This window comes from Opisthorchis viverrini (genome assembly GCF_000715545.1).
Source record: "Opisthorchis viverrini unplaced genomic scaffold opera_v5_175, whole genome shotgun sequence".
In the NCBI taxonomy this organism is placed as follows: Eukaryota; Metazoa; Platyhelminthes; class Trematoda; order Opisthorchiida; family Opisthorchiidae; genus Opisthorchis; species Opisthorchis viverrini.
In genome coordinates, this window is record NW_008751833.1 from 484,234 (window position 1) to 508,972 (window position 24,739).

Consider the following 24,739-nt stretch of genomic DNA (forward strand, 5'->3'; position numbering starts at 1 on the left):
ATGAACACTGCGGATGACAACACAGAAACTGCAGAAGAAACGTCCAAGGTAACCTGATAACAACATTTTAATGTGGATTTTTATACAGGCATCAAGATGGAACGCGATGAGAGAAAAACGACAATCCCGAATCCGTCCTCCCGAGAGTTCCAAGGCGAAGAAGGGTGCAACCACGCGGGAAGAACAAATCAACGAGCAGGAATCTGACAAACCAGACATCCTTGACCTATTTGCCAAGGATGAACTTATGGAAGGGTGCATACCTTTATTCCTGTCGAAAGCAACCCAGCAGGTTTTTAACGTTGTTGCTGATGAAAATGTTACGCGACTGAAGCCAAGCGTACTAATTCAGAAATCGGAGATACTTAGGGATATTCAAATGCGTGCCTCTGTATCCGATTTCAGCGTCCATAAGACCATCATCAATGGCTATAATGGGCTAGAAATTTTGGTGATTTATGACGCAGATATGAAGTTTGGTGAGAACTTTGTTTTGGTTACGAATGAGGAGGTTAAAAATCATATCCTCAATCCCATCGAAGATCAGATGGACCAGCAAAATGATGACGATGACTCGGATGCGGAACTCGAAGAAGCCAGCGACTCGGTAACATTCTACCGTCCTAATATTCGTCGACCGTGGATTAGTCTTGGTTCAGACAAAGAGGTAATGGAATCTTCCATCATAGAGACCCGCCCAAAAGTATACACAATCTTTCAGCGGCCAAGACGCGAGTTTGGGGCACCGGTAACTTTTTCCGACCGAGACGCGACAGATAAAGGTGCTAGTAGTTTGGTGACTACAGTACCAGAAAAGGCAAATGAAATTCCGATAATGGAAGTGGACAAAAGTGTGTCTAACGCTCAATCAACAAGCGAAAGTGGAACAAACACGGACTGGAAGTATCCTCGCAACGCTTTCACCCAATACACTCCAAGAGTATTGACAGCGGAAGAACTGCAAACCATGTACGCCCCAGGTGGTCCGCTTCAGGATATAGGCAAACACTTTCCAACATTGAAACAGGGATTGTTGCAAAACATGATGTATGATTTCTTGGCAAGTGATTTTGAGAATTTGGCAGCTGGGGATGAGACGTATGACACACGGGCAGACAATACATTTAAAGAATTCTTATCATTCACCGACCTGAAGTTCAGTAAGGATAAGGCGGTAACTGACATTCAGTGGCACCCCACAATCAAAGGAATTGTGGGAATGTCTGTGGGAGAGCGAATTGACTATGACCACCGTGCTGACCAGTGTTGTCGCATACTCCTCACTTCGACTCATATTATTTTATGGAGCTTTGCGGATCCCATTCAACCACAGTTGCTTCTGGAAGCGCCGGAAGATATTCTCTGTTTCCAGTTTAACCCTACGGACCCGAACATTGTAGCAGGTGGATGTTTCAACGGAATGGTTGTTCTTTGGGATATTGAGAAGCACATGGAAGACCTACGTAAAGTCAAAGCAAGAATGAAAACAAAAAACAAGGCTCCGCTTTTTTCCTTTGATGACGCAGATCCCAACAGAGTTCCCGTTTCTCCATACTGTGCCGTCAGTAACATTGAGGCTTCGCATACGTCTCCAATATTAGACTTGAAGTGGGTACCCGATCATGTGGAAATTAACCGACTGGGCTACTGCCTTGAAAATGTCAGTCTCAAATGCGTACAACTCATCACAAGCGGGCTGAATAATGAGCTGTTGTTCTGGGACATACGCCCAGACCGGTCACCTCTAGCAGTTGATAAAACCCGAGACTCAATTGTACCTCCCCGTAATGTACCGACCACGTTTATGGCACTGGATATGAAGTGGAAACCATTGCTTAGAGTGCACTTGTACAAATCTGAACCAGGAGGAGATCATGCCCCAACTAAATTTTGCATTCGGGTTAGTTGTCTGGTATGCCATTTTTCTACATTGTTGATCCAAGTCTTTGTTTCGGTGGTTTCATCCAAAATTTTCAGTAGTTTACCCCGTAGCTCCATGAAAAGTGGCGTTGATAATCATGATTGTATCCCATGTGGTGGTACCAATGACCTACTGCGTAGCTGGATAAATTGTAGTGCAAAGTTTGAACTTATGCTCGTAGAATTTTGCCCATGATGATTACCTCAAGGCGCCTATTTCCTTCTATGTCCAGAGAGTCTGACTAATAAATTAGCATCCAAAGTATGCTCTTACCAAGGTTGGTGTGCTATCCTGTAGACCATGGAAACTAGTGTGCTAAAGCTGTTCAGGCTGCGGTTCTGCTCAGGAATCCACGTGAGCAGAATTCAGAAGCTATCCTCAGTGTTAATTCCTAGAATGTCCTTTTTTAGCTTCCAAGGTAAAACCCTTTTGATCGTTTCCTCCAAGTGGTTGTTCCAGACGAACATACGTGCCGATAAAAGGCTGCTTAGTCAATAGTCGCACAGGTTGAGAAACTACCGTATATCAGCTAAAGGTTCAGAGGAATTCCGGTCGACAGTACGGGTAGCTGAGTTTTAAAAAAAGACATCCTAATTTGATTACGACACTGGAGGAAATAACCAAGGTTCGAAAAAACTCACAGTCCTCCACTTTCAACATGATTCCTGTAGATTACAAAGGAATTTTTTCAAAAACTCGGACTATATTATTCGCCAGTGTACCCATAAGTGGGTCACCGTTGGTACGCACAATAAGGTGGTTGGCATGTTCCTAAAGAGACCTGAACACAACTGGGAGCTTATTTCACTATTGGATTTTTACGACTTTTTCAAGTCAGAAAGTCTTTTTGAAGCATACCGAAACATGCCCATCGTGTGCTCACTTCAACTGCTCTAGAGTAGTTATGACGAGTCTCCCGTAATACCGTCTGCTTTAGCGTTATTAGTCAACACCAAAGTAACACATGTGATGTACTTGGACGTCTCTAGAGTCCACGTAATTTTCATGCAAACATTACATTTGACGCCAACATAAACGGTGTCCGATAATCGTTTTAGACCAGCCAAGGTGCGCAAAATAGCAGCCTGGACTCGGATAGCGCTGCGCTCCAGTTTTGCCTGAACTAGTTATCAGGAACTTCGGTCAATTCGTTCGGAAAAAAGCAGTAGTACGTAACCGTGAAGCCTTATGACCACATATAGATGTACTTTGCGGTCAGACTATATGTGTAGGCCTGAAGGCCAGTTCTCAATGCAGTGATTCCCAAGACACCCTCCCGAAAAAGGGACACGCTCCATGGTTTCCAAGAGGAGTGATATGTGCCAGATTTCTGTCGGATACCCAGAAAGTGATTAGGGTGCTCCCATCTCCATTAAGAATCCACGAACCTCGTTTCAGGTGATTTTGGGCCCAAAGCAGGCAATTTATATGACCACCTATCCAGGATACAGGAAATTATCATAACACTATGAAATTTCTTTCCAAGTCTCACAAAAAACCTCATTTTAGAAGCTTGTTGTGAATCTCTTCTGCGCCGACATTTTAGTCCATTGTTCCCGTCGCTTTCACTCTTTCGCCCTTCTGATGTTATAGTACAAACCCTTAGGTTGCAGCGAAAAATGCATTATAAAATATGAAAGCCACACTAATAGAACCTTCTTTGGAGACGGCTGAACTGGCATCAAAAGTGGTTGGTGGTCTTTTGGTGCAGCATTTATTAATCTACATTGATGGTGAATTGACGAGCTTGCATGTTTTGGCGAATGATACCTCTTTGCGAACACAACAGCGGACCCAGGCAAGGGGCCCAGATATCTGAGTCTGAAAGGGTGCTGACTAAGATTTCCATGCCCGATGCAATGTAAATTCCAGTGAGAAAATGAAGTTAGCTGGCTCCATAGGCAAGTGTAGTGATGCGATCTGCGAATATCCAGTCGGGTGTGTGAAGGCCGTGCTCCGGTAAGCTCTATGGTCAGTAATCTAAAAGTCTTCAATGTTAACCCAACTTTAATCCGTAACTATAGTTCTACATGATTTTGGCCCGCTTTCAGGAGGCACAGGGTGATCGTCGAATTTTGAACGCAAACGTTGAAGATCGAACGAATCCAGCAATGAAATCGTCCACACTGAAGAATAAACCTCTTCAGGGGGCCAGTACTATGCTTTATGTTGGCACCGAAGACGGAGACCTCGTCTACGTAGACTGGATGCCACAGAAAGACCCGGATACGGGAAAAATGCAGACTCCTAAACCGGAATTCTATGCAACTCAACATGACGGTCCGATTTCTTACCTCGCTAGATCGCCATTCGAGCCGTCCGTTTTACTGGTGGTCGGAGGCTGGACGTGGTCCATTTGGAAGGAGGGTGTAAATAGCGGACCCCTTTTGGAATCCGGTCATGCACAAAAACCGCTGACAGGTAAGTGGAATTAGGATTCAAAAAAGTTTCTGTCCGTAGCACTAACTGAACTGGCCGACGTTCCAAAGAAAGAAACTCTATCCACCGAAAGGTTCCATAAACTTACGCTCACTTTACTCTCATAATGATGCACCGATACGTCGCGCGGTTCATCATCATCATCGACAGCATCACATCAGTGTTCAACACTGATGCTTCACTGCCGTACAACCATGATTTATTTGAAAGCCTTATTGTAAAGAAAAGAGTAAAGGTGGACGGGGAAGGGACTTAGTGCTAGCTTACCACAATCATTCCGAGGTGCCTACACCTCCAGACATTCACCCAGGCAATCGCGCGGTTGGAAAACCTAGAAAGTCAGATGCATTTTGTCAATGCCAATTACAATGTCAATGTCAATTACAAAAACACCACTAGACTTTGGCTTATTCATTTAGTTTATTGCAACCAGCTGTGTTCTATAGAGCCTCCCTCCTACGAAGGCGCACGATTACATCCTTCTCGGGCAGCACAGTATCGATCTGAGGTGTGACGACCCATGGCCGTTTTGCAACGCTCGATGTTGAATAGCCATTTTTCCAACTGAATCCTTTTTATTCACCTTCCAAACAGCAAAAACTGACCGTGTTCTGAATGCTAGTGATTCGGTTCTCATTTCCTATGCAATTTATTAGGTGTGGATCGACTGGCTTTATAGTTTTGCGCGTATTTCTTTTGAAAACCCAAGGGGTTAGTGTATAGTTTAGGTCTCAAGCACCAGATAGGTGTCCCATGCTCACAGAGGTAAACTTATCATTTCTATGGTTGATAACCCCGAAGTAGCCGTAATCGATTTGATTTGTTTTTTCACCGGCCAACATTTAGGAAACGATCATCTTAAACTGGCACGCACGCATGTCCGTCACGGATGAAAAAATGCAAAGTTAGAAGATGGAGAAACTTTCGAAAAATTTCCGAATTTAAGACTCACTAGAAGGATATGTACAACACAGTGCAGTGGTAAGGAATTCAGGGCAAAGTCTTTAAGACAATAAAATGCTGAATAGTTGGGGACATCTGTGCAATAAGTATGCAGTATACTATGGATCAAGTTCACCTCCGGCGTCCTTTCGCTCATATACTGTATGCTGGGACTTGGTATTTTAAGACAGTGAAGCAGCGGTGTCGAGCACTGATGTCATGCTGTCGATGATGACGAATTTAAGGAATACGTCGAGAACTGAAACCCACTTTGGCTAACAACACAGTTTCACAGAGCTAAAAGTGGGTGCTGCACATTTGTTGCCTTTGACCGCGGACAGCAGGAGCCACCTTGGAGCTGTAGCATAGTACACTGAGTCAACGACTGCACCTGCGTTTTTGTAACTGTTTCGCTCTCTCCCTCTCGTTATCAAGATCCAATTAAATTCCTACCGTTCCCAGCCCGATCAAATTAAAAGAGGTCCCCAAATCCATCGGACCTACTGTGACCCAACTAAAGCCTCAAACTCCCGCAAACAGTTATCGAATCCACGATATTCTTTACGATTTTTGACTTCAGGAAACGCGCAATGGAGTGACACCGTACATTTTAGTTCAAAGCCTCAGCAACTACCAGCATGCTTAGAAACAGATGTAGTTCTTTCAACAAACTAACTGGATATTTTAATCTCACTTTTGTTACAATAAACAATTAGTCTAAATGGGAAATAGTGTTTTGTCTACTACTTTGCTGCGCCTGCAACTCAGTTAATAGGTAAGTTTACTGTGGCGTAAGTAGCGAATTTGCACCCTGACCAACCATTCAAAACTAAATCGTAGTGGAGACTACTGATAAGCGGTCAAATGGTGCGATATATGCTATAAGGTCAAAGAGCGTGTTGATGTCGCAAGCATGGCAAACCAGTCAGTGCGCTAGTGTGACAAGATTCATCTTGATATGGGAAGAATCTGACGTCGTAGAGAGTGCCAATCTGAACAAGAACCGACGGAAAGGTTGAATCATTTTCACCACATAAGGTCACCGAACATCCCTGGCTGGAAACAATTAGTAGGAAGAAAGCTTTGCGCGGTTCAAAGTTGAAAGTAGACAAAACTATTTAGCAATATGCCACACAGTTCGTCACCCAATTCCCCTCTTGGAATGCTTTTCGGCTCGTTGAGACGACGGATAATACTTATCCGGTTAACTGGGGTGTTTCAACGTTGACGATGTTCGGCAGATTCAAGTGTCTCTAACTGCGGCATATCACTGGTCAACGGGTCCCACATATTGATGGGTTTCATTACACTGATCTCCGTTGAATGCGCCTGTCACTATCCCACATGAATGGATGATGTTTAACTCGCTGGTCGTTCTACCATCCTTTTTAATAGATAACACAACTTGCCTAGCTGTGATCGCACCGCTGTTTATATTTTTTGAACCACCGGAGGCAGCTGGTCACCTACACGACCTTCAGTATTCTTCATATGTAGAGCCGATGGCAGCCTGGAAGTATGGGACCTACTAGACAAAACACATGAGCCGGCTATGGTCCAATCGGTGTCAGCAAATGCACTTACCGCTATCTCACTGTGCAATTTCTCAAAAAGACAGATTGTCGCAATCGGGGACACCCAAGGAGCTTTACAGCTGTTTGTGGTAAGTTTCGTCTATTGGAAAGTCCCAAAGGAACTTGTGCACGCATACACAGTAATCCTCCACCATAAGAGTTGACGCAGAAGAGTTTTCGCCAGATTTCAATAGGATTTCGCAACTCCGGGAGGACGAGTCCTCTATAAGATACATGATTTGGTTTCTTGAGAATTTCTACCGACAGTTTTGATAAAAATGCCTTTAACCTGGCCACATATCCGAGGAATGCTTGAAGGATCACCTTGCATCTCTTGAGTTAGGGGGCGCGCCACCATACACAAATGGCTTACAAGCTGTTAAAAACGGTTAGACATCCTAATTCACGTAGGCCAACAGTGGCTGAAACCCAGAACCGGAAAGATGTTCTTATTACTCACACTGCGACGAACGATATAGGGGAATATATCCTCCTTCCCAACACTACTTCTATGGTGTCATTTGTCATGCGATAGTTGTTTGTCGTAGAACCTTTATTCCCATGGTGTACAGGAATGTGGAGAAACCCGGATACATGAACTTTTTTGGTCAAGGTAAACTTTTGGTACATCCCTAGCTTGTCAGTGATTGCTGAGAGTCTACATAAGATCGATCCCGGAGTTCAGTCATCGTCAGCGCCATCACTGACGGAAATAAAAACCGATGCCTAGCTGTCATACGTTGTATGTGAACTGAATTACTACCAAAGTACCAAACCCACACGGAAGGACGACTAGGAGACTCAGCCAAAGCCAATGGTTCAAAAGCCTGCCCGAAAAGTATTGGAAAAGACTACCGGAATAGTTTAAATTTTGAAGAATAAGATGTCACACATGTTACAAACCAAGCCACGAAAATACTTGCTTCAACCCTCAAAACACCGTCACTGAGTGTCTTCCTACATGAACACCTGTATCATACAGCAAATGCGATAATTCCCTTAGTTCACCAGTAAAACCATCCACTTCAATCTGGCTGCTTTTGTCTTTGTATGGCGAAGCTATGACGGGTGGGTGTCATAGCCATTCTCGGTTCCACTCCTCCAACTCGACGGACCGGACGTTTGAGGATATCAGCACCCTCAAAAGTTGGTATCTTGATAAACTAGCATCAGACCTCTTGGCTGTTGCATTTTGTTTTGAATTTATCACCGGATTTCCAAACAGCGCTGATATTCAATTTTAGCTTTACTATCAGTAATGTTGATTAGGATGGATAGAATCTGTTATCACTTGCAGGTACCTCGACGCCTCAGATCCATACTGGCCTCAGAACTTGCCAATTTCAATGCCTACATTGAACGTGAAGTGCGACGTCGAGAATTCGTGCTGATGCGTTGGAACCTTCGTGAGCAAGAGAAAATTGAACAAGAAGCTGAAAGGAAGAGACAGGCCGGGATCGCACCTGCTGTCGTGCTCACAGAAGAAGAAACGCTGCAGAAGGAAGCGGTATGCATGTTTGAAGCCCTTAACTTGGTAGAACTTTGTAGCACTAGTGGGGGATCTTCTCCGGTAAACAAAATCACAGGAAGCACATCGATGATATATAGTTAAGAGCTGAATGAATGACTGGTGCAAAAAGGGCGAGCCACTGTACAAAATTATCGGAAGTGTTGTTGCATAAACGTTATCATGCTATGCCTAAAACCCACTTAGTCAAAAAGCCGTGACACCGGGTATGTTGGTCGATTTGTGCCAGCACTTCTGACGTTCAAGTAAACAAGTTGAACCTGCAACGCAATTTCATAGTATGCGCAGTGACCGCTTAGAAAAGTACACGAAGTTCGCAAACTCAAGTCTCTCGTCCGCTTTGTCATGTATTTTACAAAGTTTTGTGAAAAATGGGATGAGCAAATTAGCCTCGATTTAGTCATATTAAGTACAAAAACGATACTCAGTGGAAAGGGTCCTTTGGAATGACCAAAATCTGCCCGTTCACCAAAAAAATACGTTTCATGCTCATACTCATTCAACAAAGTGTCGCGGTTGACTTCCTTACCTCACCAACCCAGTGTGAGGACATTCGAAAATCGAATTTTGGTAATGTTTTTTGTACTGCGATTTAATAGACTAATCTATCTCTGTAGTTAACGGTGTTTTGCAACAGGGGTAATGATGGAAACGCAACCAAATTGTTGAGCGGCAAAACAGTGCCAGGGGAAAAAGATGATGATGTGCTCCCCTCATCAACCGAAGCTTCTGAACAATGACGAATCATAAGTAAAAAACTCACGTGGATAGAAACGTGTGATAACTTTAGGTGCGCTCTAGGAAGTCTTTTTAAGGCGTGTTTATGGAATCGGCTGTTGTCGAACGCTCTGCGCCTCTGATCAAAGAAAACACGCGACCATGTTTCCAAAAGTGTAATCAATTCTGGCCTTGATAGTGTAATATCCAGGTCCATCTCTCTTAGCTTTCCCCCAGCGTACTGCGTCACGGAGCTAGCAGGTAACTTATCCAGGTGGGCATTTCGACGCTTTGTGAATTACATTTGGCTCGCCCTTATGGTGTTGAAGCACCCTAATTCGTTTAGTTACTCTAGCTATTTTCGGGTGGATAGGGGCGGTTCGGTAACTAATAGAAAAACCCCTATTCTGTCCATCACAATGAGGCTGCTAAGGAAATGTAGACTGACCTTTCTCATCTAATTACATTCATCCAACAGCTCGAGTACGAAGAATATTTGAAAAACGAGCAAACATTTCTTCGGCAACTAGGTATCGTTAAAGAAGAGTAGCGAGGAGGCGCACCAACTACGGGCGGATAAGTGCTGTACAAAATGTGAAATCAGCTACCTACCTCAAGTGATTTCAACCTATTTCACGTTCAAACGATGTGGAGTGCTTGTATTTCCCACGAAGAAATAAACACTTATTGAACCAGTCAGTTTTTGTACCTGGTTTCGATCGGACGCGTCGAAGTCGTCCAAAATTTCATTCATTTGTTTTTCCGGTAAGGACTACAACTAATTACAACTTAAAGGAGCCAGGATGCGAACTGAAGGTGTCAATTACCGTTTTACACACTGCAGTTGTCTCCTATGTGGAAGGTGTTGAAAGTGTGGTTCCCAGTGGGAAAGTATTGACCACCGAAATAAACGCTGTATGGTGAGAATGTTGAGGACACATAAGTTGAACTTGAGTTCACCAAGTTTTTGAGTAGTGGGGGATCTTCTCCGGTAAACAAAATCACAGGAAGCACATCGATGATATATAGTTAAGAGCTGAATGAATGACTGGTGCAAAAAGGGCGAGCCACTGTACAAAATTATCGGAAGTGTTGTTGCATAAACGTTATCATGCTATGCCTAAAACCCACTTAGTCAAAAAGCCGTGACACCGGGTATGTTGGTCGATTTGTGCCAGCACTTCTGACGTTCAAGTAAACAAGTTGAACCTGCAACGCAATTTCATAGTATGCGCAGTGACCGCTTAGAAAAGTACACGAAGTTCGCAAACTCAAGTCTCTCGTCCGCTTTGTCATGTATTTTACAAAGTTTTGTGAAAAATGGGATGAGCAAATTAGCCTCGATTTAGTCATATTAAGTACAAAAACGATACTCAGTGGAAAGGGTCCTTTGGAATGACCAAAATCTGCCCGTTCACCAAAAAAATACGTTTCATGCTCATACTCATTCAACAAAATGTCGCGGTTGACTTCCTTACCTCACCAACCCAGTGTGAGGACATTCGAAAATCGAATTTTGGTAATGTCTTTTGTACTGCGATTTAATAGACTAATCTATCTCTGTAGTTAACGGTGTTTTGCAACAGGGGTAATGATGGAAACGCAACCAAATTGTTGAGCGGCAAAACAGTGCCAGGGGAAAAAGATGATGATGTGCTCCCCTCATCAACCGAAGCTTCTGAACAATGACGAATCATAAGTAAAAAACTCACGTGGATAGAAACGTGTGATAACTTTAGGTGCGCTCTAGGAAGTCTTTTTAAGGCGTGTTTATGGAATCGGCTGTTGTCGAACGCTCTGCGCCTCTGATCAAAGAAAACACGCGACCATGTTTCCAAAAGTGTAATCAATTCTGGCCTTGATAGTGTAATATCCAGGTCCATCTCTCTTAGCTTTCCCCCAGCGTACTGCGTCACGGAGCTAGCAGGTAACTTATCCAGGTGGGCATTTCGACGCTTTGTGAATTACATTTGGCTCGCCCTTATGGTGTTGAAGCACCCTAATTCGTTTAGTTACTCTAGCTATTTTCGGGTGGATAGGGGCGGTTCGGTAACTAATAGAAAAACCCCTATTCTGTCCATCACAATGAGGCTGCTAAGGAAATGTAGACTGACCTTTCTCATCTAATTACATTCATCCAACAGCTCGAGTACGAAGAATATTTGAAAAACGAGCAAACATTTCTTCGGCAACTAGGTATCGTTAAAGAAGAGTAGCGAGGAGGCGCACCAACTACGGGCGGATAAGTGCTGTACAAAATGTGAAATCAGCTACCTACCTCAAGTGATTTCAACCTATTTCACGTTCAAACGATGTGGAGTGCTTGTATTTCCCACGAAGAAATAAACACTTATTGAACCAGTCAGTTTTTGTACCTGGTTTCGATCGGACGCGTCGAAGTCGTCCAAAATTTCATTCATTTGTTTTTCCGGTAAGGACTACAACTAATTACAACTTAAAGGAGCCAGGATGCGAACTGAAGGTGTCAATTACCGTTTTACACACTGCAGTTGTCTCCTATGTGGAAGGTGTTGAAAGTGTGGTTCCCAGTGGGAAAGTATTGACCACCGAAATAAACGCTGTATGGTGAGAATGTTGAGGACACATAAGTTGAACTTGAGTTCACCAAGTTTTTGAGAGGCATAAAATTTGTGATCATGTTCAGCTGCCCTAGTCTTCGCAGCAACAGTTGGGCTTTCCATGCGTCACCAAAGGAAGTAAACTTGCATTAAAAAGTTCTCCCATATTTATTGAACGAACTTTCAAAAGTTCGCCCAGATTTAGTGCCCAAATTGAATTCGGTAATCAAGCTGATAGCAGTATCCGTGAAAGAAGACGGGAGTCTAACTGCTTTTGTTGTAGTACTTGCTATGGACTATTCTGGAGTACCGGCATCTCATCATAAAAGTGAAACAGCACAGTGACAGCCATTCCGCCAAGTGAACACACTACGGAAGGCCAAACTGTTTCCCAAGTGGAGACACAGAATCAAGCTGAGACAGAGCAGTTGCCGTGACAACAAAGCATTTATGTGCAAAAGGTGTATTTTAAATAGCTGAGTAGATATAAGCATCTGCCTATGACACACAGTTGTATATAAAAATGGATCGATCGTCTCCAACAGACATCAGCTTCTTTCCGCAAGGGCTGTACCGAGTACACCAAACCTGTAAATTGGAAATGCATGGATATTCGTTACGCCATATACCAAAGAGGGTCTGCGTTGGAAAAAAACGACGAAACTACGAAACTCTTGGGGGAAGACCGACTGCACCAAATTAGTAAAGCCACGTTGGGTGAAACTATACCTAAGTGATGATGAACATTTGTGAACCATGTGTCCTTAGCTTGTTCTGGTTCCGAAATAAAGACATTCGTTGAAAAAAAACTCGTCCATACTGCTGCACTTGTCTCAGAGGCTACTGTTAGCAAGGCATGAGGCATACAGGAGAGGAAGAGCTTGAAAATTGTTGGTGAGGACGCCCCTATACTTGACTGGAGACACGGCAACAAGGTTTGGAACCGAGATCACTGCTGTTCGTTCAGGCTGATGAACTGTGAAGGGGGGGGGGTAACCGATTATTCCAACCTGTTTGGTTTTTTCTCAGACAGTAGAACTCCCAAAACAGAATCAATGTGGCTGTACGACAGTGAAATACCATTGTCCAACACTGGTGTTGACGTCAGTGATGATTAGTATGACTAGTTGAAGGTAGAGGCGAACCGTCTCACGATACAGCTCAGCATATTCCATCGTATGTCTTCGGACAAGAATAAAACTTAACGAGAGTTTAATAAATCACGCTAGCATTACCGTCACTTGGACAGTCGTCCTCCTGTCCTGGTGCAATAAGCCTCATGAGTGCATACCGAAGGAAGCCGTCACGAAGAGATGGACCTTACCGTGGTGTGGCGGTTTGTGTACATCGGCGACCCATTCAGTTATACTGGTGGTGTCCGCGCGACACAGTCTCTCATACCAGGTTGGTCAATGGGTAGAGGTCTGACGAACACAGTTTCCTGGCCCTCCAGGTTCAATGTTGAAACATACAGCGGCTTGTTCCGTATAAATTATAGTGCATTTGCATTTCCCGCCAAATACCGCTGCCTTGCGGTTAGGCTTTTGAGCAAAAGGTTTTGGTTGAGGACCCTAATCGTCCTCTTGTCTAGGTGTGGGCGCCCTGGCAGTATCCCAGCCCTCGTACAACCATGACATACATAACTAACACTCCCAGGCCACATCGGCCGTCACGTGGCACCACCAGCCGGGTCGCCTTACTTGCTGCATACAGCAGGGCGGGTGGGCAAAAACAGGCTACTGCTGACGCCTCCCTTCTTACAGTTCCGCGTTTTCCGTCTTTCACTCCCCCCCGTCTAAATTTGAATACTTTCTCCACAGGTCCCAGCTCTAGGACTAACCGTTCTGCTCGCCCTGCATCACACTCAGCTGTAACTTCCCCACGTCCGAGTTCAGTTACAACCTCGAAGTCTGTTTTCAAACCCCCCGAAAGCCGTCTACTTGGCCACCTTCAATGTTCGCACACTGAAGCAAGCGGATCAACAGGTGGCTCTTGCGCGTACGCTGGATTCCCTCTGTATTGATGTATGTTGTCTGTCGGAAACAAGGACACAGGAGGCAAGTACTGTGATCAAACTGACTGCCCCTTCGCTCTTTTCCAGGTTCCGGCTGCGCACCTCTGATGATGCGGAGGCTGCTACAGCTGGATACGCTGGGGTGGGTATTGTATTGAGCGAACAAGCGGAAGCGTCTCTGCTTGATTGAATACTCTTTGATAGTCGCCTCTGTGCGTTTCGTCTGGCAACGTCTGTGAAGGAGTGTGACAAGCGGCAAGTTGATAGATGTCTATATATCTTGTCTGCTGACTGTAGCTCCGACGCAGTCAAAGACAAGTTTTACGACGCCCTGAATGCCCTGCTGTGGCGAGCTGAAAGCAATTATATCGTGTTGGTTGCCGGAGATATGAATGCAAAAAGTAGGCAGGCTTGGTGTATCTGAGACTCAATTAGGTCGATATGGACTGGACTCGGTACGTACGGAGAATGAAGAACGATTGCTTCAGCTGTGTCCTGATCGCAGTCTGTTTTTATGCAGTACGAACTTTCGAAATAGCCGAAGTCGTCTGGCCACTTGGTATCCTCCAACGACAGGCCAACCACAAACTTAAATCGAACACATTGCCACATTACCGATAACGCGGATCAGTAACTGGCTGCCGGTCGTTTTGAAACATTTGTGGACTCTGGCCACGCGCTCGTCCGGAGTCGCTTCTCACTACGGTTCCCGGGGCCACGTAAGGTGCGGACGAATCGCCTGGCAACTGAAAGACTGGCAGATCCGGATGTCAGAGGAACTTACCAGAATCATTTTCTAGTGTCTCTACCAAATTCTCCACTATCAGATGTGAACTCACACTAGAACGAGGTTGTCACCTCTTTGCATAGCACGGCCCAACCAGGCTCACTCAAGCACCGGATATCAGACCGGTGGTACTGCTTGCATCTTGTAGAAATATCCCAGCCAGTCCAGAAAATAACCTGGCTATGACGAATTACCAGACGTCAATTGAAAGTGAGTGTGGGCTGACCGTGAAGTACGGTGGACACAGAAAGCCAAAGAAATGCAAGAGGCCCAGAAAGCCGGTAATGCCCGAAGATTATTTCAGTTGACCTGTGCGACCGGTCCACCGAAACCACCTTTGAGCGAAACCATCAAGGATCGGCACAGAGGAGAACAAAGAAGAACGCTTCGAGTCGCGGGCCGAATACTTCAAACAACAGTTGTCGTGGCCACCAGCTGTCACTCATCTGGAGCCCACAGTTGACGTAGAACCATGGACGGTGAATGTGGAACCACCAAAGGCCTCGAAGGTTTACGACCGTGCATCTTTTCTCCAGCGCCATCGAGTTTCTAGTCCGGATGACCTTCCACCCGCACTGTTCAAAGACGGGGGTGAAGTCCTCAGTCGACTGACTGTCGACTGTCTGACTTGTTCGCCTGTATTTGAGAAAAGGAAGTTGTTCCAGACAACTGGGGGATTCGGTGATACTGCCCATTTTCAAAAAGGGTCTCGTAGTGAGTGTGACAACCACAGGGGGATCAGCTTGACCCCGGTTGTAACGAGACTGTTGGCGTCAATTGTGCTTCGTCGCCCTACGGTGGCTGGTGAGACACTGACTCGAGAGCAACAAGCGGGATTCCGGCCTGGTAGGGGTCGCGTTGACCAAATCTTCTCACTTCGACAGGTGCTAGAACAACGCCATACGTATAAGCGACCCACGATTCTAGTACTCCTGGATTTGCAAAGGCGCTTTGACTCGGTTGACCGGTTTGTTCTGCGTGACATACTTGCCCATCAAGGAATGCACCGTAAGTTTGTGCACATAAAAAGCTAATTGTATTCTCAGACTTCCAGACATGCGAAAGTGTATGGAGAGCTCCTGTACACGAAGCGGTATATGTCGAGGATGCCCACTCTCTTCATCCCTATTAAACTTCGTGATCGATGAAGTCATGAGACGAACGCTAAAACGTCTCCGAAACCCTGGTGTTCAAATAGCCTGCTATAAGAAACTTGTCGATCTGGAATATGCAGATGACATCGTTTTCAACTTCGAAGAGTAGAAGCCGCGGGTGTTTTTGGATGAATTGACCAGTCATCCTGTCCTTTGGTATGTACTTTGCACCCACAAAGTTTAAAGTCATGCTCGTGGACATGCAACCACTGGACACGCCGCTTATAATCCAGGGAGAGGTACTGGAAGTTGTGGAGCGTTTTATGTATCTTTGAGGTTTTATCAGTTCTGACTGTAGTGTGACAGATGAGGTCAATGCACGAATCTGCAAGGCAGGGTCGCGTTTGCTAATTTAAGACACCTATGGCGTCAAAGTGATGTATCCCTGAATCTCAAGGGACGTGTGGAGAAGTTACAGTATGGACTGTATTGTTGTATTGCTGTGAGACTTGGCCTGTTCGAGCAGCGGAACTGAGACGTGTGCAGCTGTTCGACGATCGTTGTCTCGGAACCGTAGCTCGTGTGGGTTGATGTCGGCGAGTCCGTAATCAGGCGATGAGAAAGCGACTTTTCGGTCGTGCAACGGGTACTTCCATTGAAGGATGTGTCCAGCACCACAAGCTGTGTTGGTTGGGACGTGTTGCGTATGCTGAACCACCGCGAGAGTGCTATTTTCCATGCCCAACTCAAAGTTGCGGAAGCAGAGCAGGCGGCCAATCATTGACCTGGCAGAAGGGAATGAAATAGATTAAAAAACTTTTGACTGTCGGTGCTACTCGCCTTCCAGGATGGGGACCGCGTGATCCTCACTGTGCCTGGCTGGATGCACTGCGAGATATGGCTGCCAAACGACGTCAGCGGCGTCCCTGTTGTCAGTTTCTATCCAGAGTGCCTGAATGAGTGTCTGGATGTGTAGACACCTCAGAATGACTGTAGTGAGCTAGCACTAATTCCCTTCTCCATCCCCTCTTTTCACGATGATGAGTGCGGGAATCTTTAAACAACCTGATATGTCGGGTAAATAGTGCGTGCCTCTTTGTGTCAATAGGTTGGAAAGAACTCTCGAACCACCGCGAAATTGCCCAAATAGGTATTCAAATATTACCCCAGAATAACCTCAAGGGTTTTAATAGGTTCCACATTTAAATGATGATCGTACAGTGACAAAATCATATGATCCATCATATCTTCAGCGACGCAGTGGGACCATCAAAATGCACAGCATCTAATCGACCGGTTCTCAAATGGGATAGCTTCAGAAAAAGCAATAACGAAAAACAGTCACTGCCATAAAACGCTTCGCAAAATGCTTATCTTAATCCTGTGGTCTTAAAGCCATGACTACGCAATAGAGAAATACGTCTTTTTGTAAAGAAGTGGAACTTTACACTGCGTTGAGTTCATCTACGCGATATTACCTGTCAACACATAGTGAGTACAGACTGACTATCAAAGATACAGACTGACTATCGGAGAACTGTACCCTTAATCAGGACATAAGCAATTGTCAATGTAGGGAGTTACTTAAACTCGGGCTTCAACTTGGAACAGGCGGTTAGCACTTTATTAACTCACTTGATCCTCATGTTCGGTGAAGGAGTGCTTCTCAGCCTTGGCGTTTAAGTCCCATATACGAACAGAACGGTCTGTGGAGGCTGTGGCCAAATGTCTCATATCGGAGGAAAAATGAACTGACACGACCCAACCTTTGTGACCATTCAGACTGGAAATGATGGTTCGACCGTCATGTCTGGAAAATTGCACAAGAAAAACTGGGCATTACAAGAGGGCTTCTACTCCGGTGACTTCCTGTAAAATAAGCCGCAGAATAAGGTCCAATGACTTTGTCTACCAAATCCCAATACCGATCATTCTGATAAGGAGTAAAATGTGGGTGTTTTTCTCGCCAAATTATTTTATCTACGTTAATGACGGGTTAGTAACGGTAGGCTCAAAGAATTCCCGCCTGGTATAGTTCGTTCAGAACAAGCATCTTTCTAGTATGGAACACGCGTATGAAATAGTGCTTCCTGGCACCAAATTTAGCAGTTTCAGGTGGTCACTGGTTGAACACTCCAAAGATGGGGCTCCGTGAGGCAGACGTAAACTTGTCACTTAAGCTAGCAGACCAGCACTGAGATGTCTGAACACACCTCAGATGTTAGTTTGAAGAGCCTTTGAAAAGGTCACATGTTCGCTCGCCGTTCTGCAAGACATACGAAAGCGAAATAACATGAACGATCTCAGAGGCGAAAGGAAGTGGAATTATCAGCGAAAAGGATGTTGCACTGAAAATTCAGAATGCGCGCGCAACGTCAGCCTTCTGACCAAAAGAGGTATGTCGTGAGAGAGGTGACCAAAGCTCTGAGCTACCTGATAATACTTGTTGAGAAAAATACCGCGATACTAGCCTCATCGACGTCGAAAGAATTCTTCATCGATCAGTTACTTAAATACTTTCGAGAGGTGCGAAGAATTTACGGCTGATAGAATTAACGCTCATTCCATTCATTCGTAAAAACAACGGTTCTTACCGCGGTGATAGTTCACGCGCCTACGTAGCCTACTGAATAATACTGAGGGTTGCTCATATGACAGCTGCAGAGCCAAGTCAGAGTTGGAACATGTGTGGTGGTGTGTTCCTTAAAGCTTGCACTACTTTGGCGGTCCCACACCAATCACTGTTGCATTGCATCCGGGCTTTGAAGTTGAAGGCTTTCGTCAACAACTCTAGACGTCCTCCCGTCCATGTTTGGGAGCCCTTGTACATACAGCCATGAACTGCACAAATACCAAGTTTCAACCCACGTCAGCAGTCGTCATTACTCAAGCGGTCTTGCTGCATAATCCAGGGTGTCCAGGTGAGGACAGACTACGGCTGACGTTTTCCAATTTCCTCCCTTCTTGTAATATTTAACGACCATTGTTCTGAAGACCGTCTCCATGGGTCGAGACGTTGCAGTGGTTAGAGTACGAGTTTACTGACCAGAAGGTTCGAACTGGACATCTGCCTCTAGACATTCCATCTAGACTTGGGCAACTTGGCAGTATCCAAGCAGTCGTACTTCCTTTTGGTAGTATGACAGTGAGGCACCGAAAAGGTGCTACAGCTCAACAGTAGCTAGATCTCCTCCAAAGGCACGTCAGCCTTACATTCAAGGAAGTAGCGAAAAGCCTCCTTTTGGTAGACAGTGAGGCACCGAAAAGGTGCTACAGCTCAACAGTAGCTAGATCTCCTCCAAAGGCACGTCAGCCTTACATTCAAGGAAGTAGCGAAAAGCCTGCAATCGCCAAGTCATGTCGCTTTACAAGCTCCTCGGAGAAAACCAAGGAACACGTTCCTCGCTTGGTCATCGGAAATCTTTCTGACCCACAAGGCTAGAAAGCCCCATCGCTTATCAAACGGGAATCGCGATCGGGATGAGATATGTAGCACCACTCATACGACAGGCAACTATGTATATGTTGTTTTTGAGGGATCGCCATATGAGGACTGGAATTTAGGGCACCCGCTGTTGCTTTTGGATGGGAGATTCGATATACCTTCAGATGCGATGACTAATTCAGCCATGTATTTTAGACACTAGCTCAGGAATAATCTACGGTTGGATAGAGAAACCTGGTGGAATCAGAAGGCTCTGGAAATGGAAAGAACTAATGTAGCTGGGAATGTTTGATACGCAAAACGAGATCAAAAATGTGGCTGTCAGTGAGGCCATCAAATATAATACTGAAAATCTAATGTACAAGAATCTCTGTCTCAACTGCTGGGCTGAATATGTTGCCTGCCACTGTGCCAATGGATTACACTCAACCCGCTCATATGGAGCTGTGGTCTGAGTTTAGGCGCTCCCTCAGTTTCTTTCTGCATTGAAGCGCGATTAGTTTGCACGGCCCGATGAGATCCCATTAACGCTTTTCAAAACCGTGATGAATTTTCTTATTTTGCCTTATCAGGTTGCTCAAACTAACTTGGGAACAAAAATGCATTCCAACAATATGGGGCCAATCAATCAAGCGACTGCTCTAACTGTACGTACATAAGCCTACCAACTTCAACAATACTGTGACTTTTGATCTCACTGCGCGCGACACAAGCAGGTAGGATTGCAACCAGGTAGGGGATACGTGAAAAATTGAAATCGTCCAGCTACAACACCCTTTCGGTACATAACTGCTATGCTACCCGAAGGAAGGCATACTATCAAGGATATTGCTGTCAGTGCCCAAGCCTAAACGGGAGTAATCGAGATGCAGAGGTTGTGCTCGAACCAGAGACCTTCCGATCAGTTAGTTTGAGCCTTAACCAGAGAGCTACCTCGAGCAGCATCACGCTCACCGCCGACCAAATGTAGCCTAACTTCCAAGGAGCCTTCGACTAGGTGGACAGGTTGACTCCTCTATTTGGCCTCATAATCTTACTACTCCTATACTTGGCCAAGGAGGAATGCTTCCAAAGTGTGAATATTGCGCATGCCATTCAGTCTGCTTACTTGTGGTCAGATTAGGATTTAGAACGACCTACGGAAAGTCCTCCTCATTACCAGTGAGGTTCGGTAGGATTGTCCCATCTCCTCAATTTTGTTCAGTTTCGTCATTAACATCATCATGGAATGTAAAAATAAAATAAGTAGCTCAGTTGCGGCCCCCTTTCGCTGCAAAGTTACCGTGCAACTTGAAAGAGCACGAGCTGAAATAGTGCGGAGCTACCCACAGCCAGATAGGAACAATCACCTGCGAATCTTCCGTGTCTATAAAACGACCATGAGGGCAGTCCTACTCGAAGACTGTAAATCCGATCTTCAGCCAGTTGATCAACGATGTCTCCGTAGCATAACTAGCGTTAAATGGCTGCAGCGCGTGCGAAGTAAAACTGTCCGTAACCGGGCGCTACGTAATGAACCATGTTCACCCGAGCAGAAGATTACAGTGCTTGTTGGGTATGGTAAGCATGCCCGACCACAATCGAAAAAGCCGTTTTACACGCAAATCACTTGTTAATGAAAAGTTCGCGGATCATACACGAAGCTGTTGCCAAGTTAAGCACTCTGTGATCTCTGTACCTTCTTGGGTGGGATCCACCTGCCTGTTCGTGGTTGAAAACCCTACAGGATATAGCACGTAACCGATCCCAGTGGCCAGCTTGCTGTTACTTTCTAGCCGGACTGTGCAGCTAACACCTGTCTGTCGTGTTCTCGGCTTTGTGTGAGTTGCTTTGGGCGCGTTGAGTCCATCCAGCTCCTGACACATTGCTCCAACGTGACACTCAGTTGTGTTTATGCCAATAGTCTTCGAACGTAGAGGTACCTCATTCTTGACCGTTTTCCAAAGAGCACAAGGATTTTCGCAGTCGTCCCCTTTATTTCACCGTTTACTATGACATTCTTCATCCATTAAGGGACAAAATAAGATAGCATAACACGATGACAGCTATTATAGATGAGCTTCCACGGCATCTACCAACTGACTAAGATTGTCTTAACATATGCGACGACTTCGCTTCAAATAGGGGCCATCGTGATTCCAGGCGTCATTAGAGCCGGCTCGTCTGAAAAACCACACAGTCGCCACAAAATAGTGAATAGTAGTGAAACAAAACAGGGAAACTGCACCCACATACACGTCAAACACCTTGATCTGCTTGTCATCTGATGTGGAAGCAAGTAACCGTCCATCAGGAGAGAACGCTAGGGAACGGACAGGCATTGCGTGACCATCAAGTGGGCGGATTGTGCCGGTCTGGAGATCGCAAATGCTAACAATTCCGTTGATCGCTCCTGCTGCCAATTTGGTGCCATCCGGGCTCTGTAGAAAGAACAGAAAAAAACTGTTGCGGTGCAGAGGCGATAAACCTGTGGCAAGTTTTCATCAAATTCATTCGAGCGATGTAGTTCCAACCCTATAACCAAAGAACGCCAAAATTCTCCGGAAACAAACCAGTAAGGGAGGATTTAGATAATCAAACTACATGGACACCAAATGTCCATATAAAATGAGAAACTGTGAAATAGTGAAGTAACGATCTGTAACTACATCAAATGGACGTTCCCCACTTTTATTCCCTGGAGGTGGGGGTTAAATAACCTGATATCTTATGAATATTATATATATATATACATATATATATATATACATCCTAATGTGACTAAGGATATCGAAAAGTTACTTTTCATTCGATTTGTGTTGACCTTCGTAACATTCTAGCGGCAACATATCCACACCGTTAATTTTGACAACACTGAGGAATGCGGACGATTTACAATTGCATCAGGAATATAACATCAGCCTGCAAATACTAAACCTATGCTATTATACTTAATCGAAAAAATACAGATGCACCGGGCTCGACGATTTTAAGCACAATCTAGATAACTGTGCTGAACTCCAGTGATAGATGCCTACTCCACCATATGGTTCAAATCAATTGTCACATAGTTGGGAAATGCACCTACGTAGGCGAGGCTGTACACAAATTTGCCATCCAGTTGAATAACACTTTCTTTGTTGCCCGAATCCACCCCAATCATATTTACACAACCCGCGTGGCTTCCGGTGGCGATAAAGCGTGAATCTGGGGAAAGGGCAACGGTCCAAGTGTCAGCTGGATCACCTTCATAGGTTTTCAGCAAACGTCGGTTCTCCAGATCCCATATGAGGATCTGCAAAAAAATTGGAGCAACGTCCGCTCTGTAAGTGAGTGGATATCACAAGCTTACCATGATGAATTGCCACAAGATGCGTCAATTTAACGAGAGGAAAGAGTGAGGNTAAGTGTGGGATAGGTTGGTGTAGCAATATATAAAGGACGTCACCAGAAAGGAGAATTAAACAGTACTTGAAATCTAGAAGTGCACAGTCCGCTCCTGCTAACGCACCAATAAACGATCATCCGCACACAATGGTACCTTTCAGATGTGGACAGTGTCAAATGGTTTGAAACTACTTACTACCGACAGGTCCTATTCGTCCGAAAACTCACGTGAACACGTTTTCTGATACCACCAAGTCATAAAGAAACCACCAATTGGATAGGCGTAGGCTTACCGAGTTCGGACCACAACCCAATAGCTAGTCGGAAAATTCTTCGGCGCTATATGAACGAACTAGTCCTAAGTAGAGTAAGTGCAATCAGCGAGATAGTAGGAGCTTCTGAAGGACTGTGAATTAGTACGTTTTGGAGAACTGGACCAAATTGACATTCCGTAGCGACACACCAGTTGTCACGCACATTTGAGTTCCCCAATACTGGTCCAGAAAAAATAAAACACTGGGAAAGTTGCACACCTTAAAGGATGATATGCGCTAACAACCGGTCGGGCTAAAACTTCGAAAATCTGGAGTTTCTTATTCAAAACAGAGCTTCGAATTTCTGCCAATGATTCGATTTTCCCAGAAATACACCCACTAATGGGGAAAACTATTCTGAAGGAATGGCTGTGTGATGAAAGCCACAGATCTTTCAAATGATGAGGAGGACTGATGGTTTTTCGGTCCCAGCTAGTGAATCTAATTTTCTACTGGCCAAAAAAAACTAGGATTCGGCGGGAACTTGGGGGCGCCTTTCAGTGCACCATTCAGGGCTAATGTAGCCATAGGTTCAAGTCTACGGTGATGGCGGCCCTCAGCCTGGCTAGCTATTTGGCAAGCAGTAACACGGTCTGTCCTAGTTTGTTTCTATCTAGACGGTTTTTACGGTTAACAGAGCCCTTCTGGAAAGTTGGTTCTTGATAAAAGCTGTGGTACGTATCCAGAACGTCTATTTTATGTGAGTTGCTTCCCGATTATTCTTACAAGGCGCATTTTATCCTTATCAGAAGGCGACACCGGCCGCAGAGATAAGATGGAACAACGATTCCAAAGGACAGTCGTGCGTAAAGATCAGAATTTACAGCTTGCGAATTCACCAGACAAACGAACAAAAAACGTTCTCACCTGACTGTCTAAACTACTGGATACCGCCATTTTCCCCGTTGAATCGATGTCCAAAGAAATAACGCCAAGACGATGACCTTCTAGAGGGCCAATAAGTTCAAGACGATCATCCACCCTGTTGCAAAAATCAACATCAGATTGCAAGACATGTAGAGTTACCATGAACATTAAATCCTTAAGTCAGACAAACAGTTCTTTTTCGAAGGTTCATCATGAAATATCTCCTTCCCAAGCTGAAAGTCATGAAATTTGCAGCTACTAATGAAACGCCTGGATTGCTTGTAATGCGCTTGTTTGTAATGCATAGTACAATTACACTAATTTACAGTAATCCCCCTCCTCCACGAGAAGCCAAAGTCAGAACAAACTCCCGTCACACACGGACGGATATGTCTTAGGGAACAAACTTTGTTTATGTTACCCCGAAAAGTTTTCTACATTCCAAACGAATGTCCTGAGCAATAGAATGAGGAATTCAGAGCACATATGACGGAGGCAATGGGTGAAGAAAATGATACCAAAAGATGCAAGCTGAAAGGATAGAATAACTCACCATTTCCACAGTTTCAGTCCATTGTCCAAAGATCCAGTCATGATGTATTGTATGTCACTGGCCTCATTTTTACCCCAGGCACAACACCAAATCCCATCATCGTGGGCTAGATAGAAAATAAATATGAGAAATCGTCATTGGTACCAAGGGTACAGCAAATGGCTCAGTGTGAGCACTTGCTGGACAATTATTTATAGAAGACCAATAAGAGGATTATACTCGATCTATGGAACAGAAACAGATAAATTCCCGAATTCTAATGCAAATGCACACTACGATGTTCGTTGCGTTAGCTGTGTTCGAAAAGCAGTAAATTTCGCAGAAAAACCGAACCAACTAACGTTAGCTTGTCAGAGGCTTGTTCCAGAGGTAAACCACTTTCTGCTTGCTTGTCGCGAAGACTTCGACCCGACTTTTTATTGAATATATATCGTTAAATATATCATTATATATTATATATATGGAGGCTGGAACATTTGCACTAGCTTCTAAAAAAAGAAGATGGACAACGGAGCTTTTACCTAACATCTACCGCGAGAACGGCATGCGGTATACGGGATGCAAACGGAAGACCCTTTGAATTTCGGAACCGCTCTGAA

At 44.8% G+C, this 24,739-nt stretch overlaps 2 protein-coding genes across 2 annotated transcripts in view; one reads left to right on the forward strand and one right to left on the reverse strand.

Annotated features, from left to right (window-relative positions):
- Positions 1-15,764, forward strand: T265_07583 (hypothetical protein; the record flags this gene model as incomplete). The annotated part of the gene is made up of 9 exons (XM_009173140.1): positions 1-48; positions 89-1,900; positions 3,946-4,342; positions 6,784-6,965; positions 8,174-8,383; positions 13,596-13,856; positions 14,585-14,711; positions 14,868-15,509; positions 15,556-15,764. The coding sequence occupies 9 exons, from the start codon at positions 1-3 to the stop codon at positions 15,762-15,764; spliced, it is 3,888 nt and encodes a 1,295-aa protein (XP_009171404.1).
- T265_14327 (hypothetical protein) overlaps positions 12,134-24,739 on the reverse strand; it is a gene marked incomplete at both ends in the record, with an annotated part of 20,364 nt that continues 7,758 nt past the window's right edge. Inside the window, 6 exons of the mRNA XM_009173152.1 lie at positions 12,134-12,288; positions 17,231-17,405; positions 21,276-21,460; positions 22,108-22,314; positions 23,588-23,702; positions 24,141-24,246. Of these exons, the coding sequence (XP_009171416.1) occupies positions 12,199-12,288; positions 17,231-17,405; positions 21,276-21,460; positions 22,108-22,314; positions 23,588-23,702; positions 24,141-24,246 (878 nt within the window). The remainder of the gene's footprint in view (positions 12,289-17,230; positions 17,406-21,275; positions 21,461-22,107; positions 22,315-23,587; positions 23,703-24,140; positions 24,247-24,739) is intronic.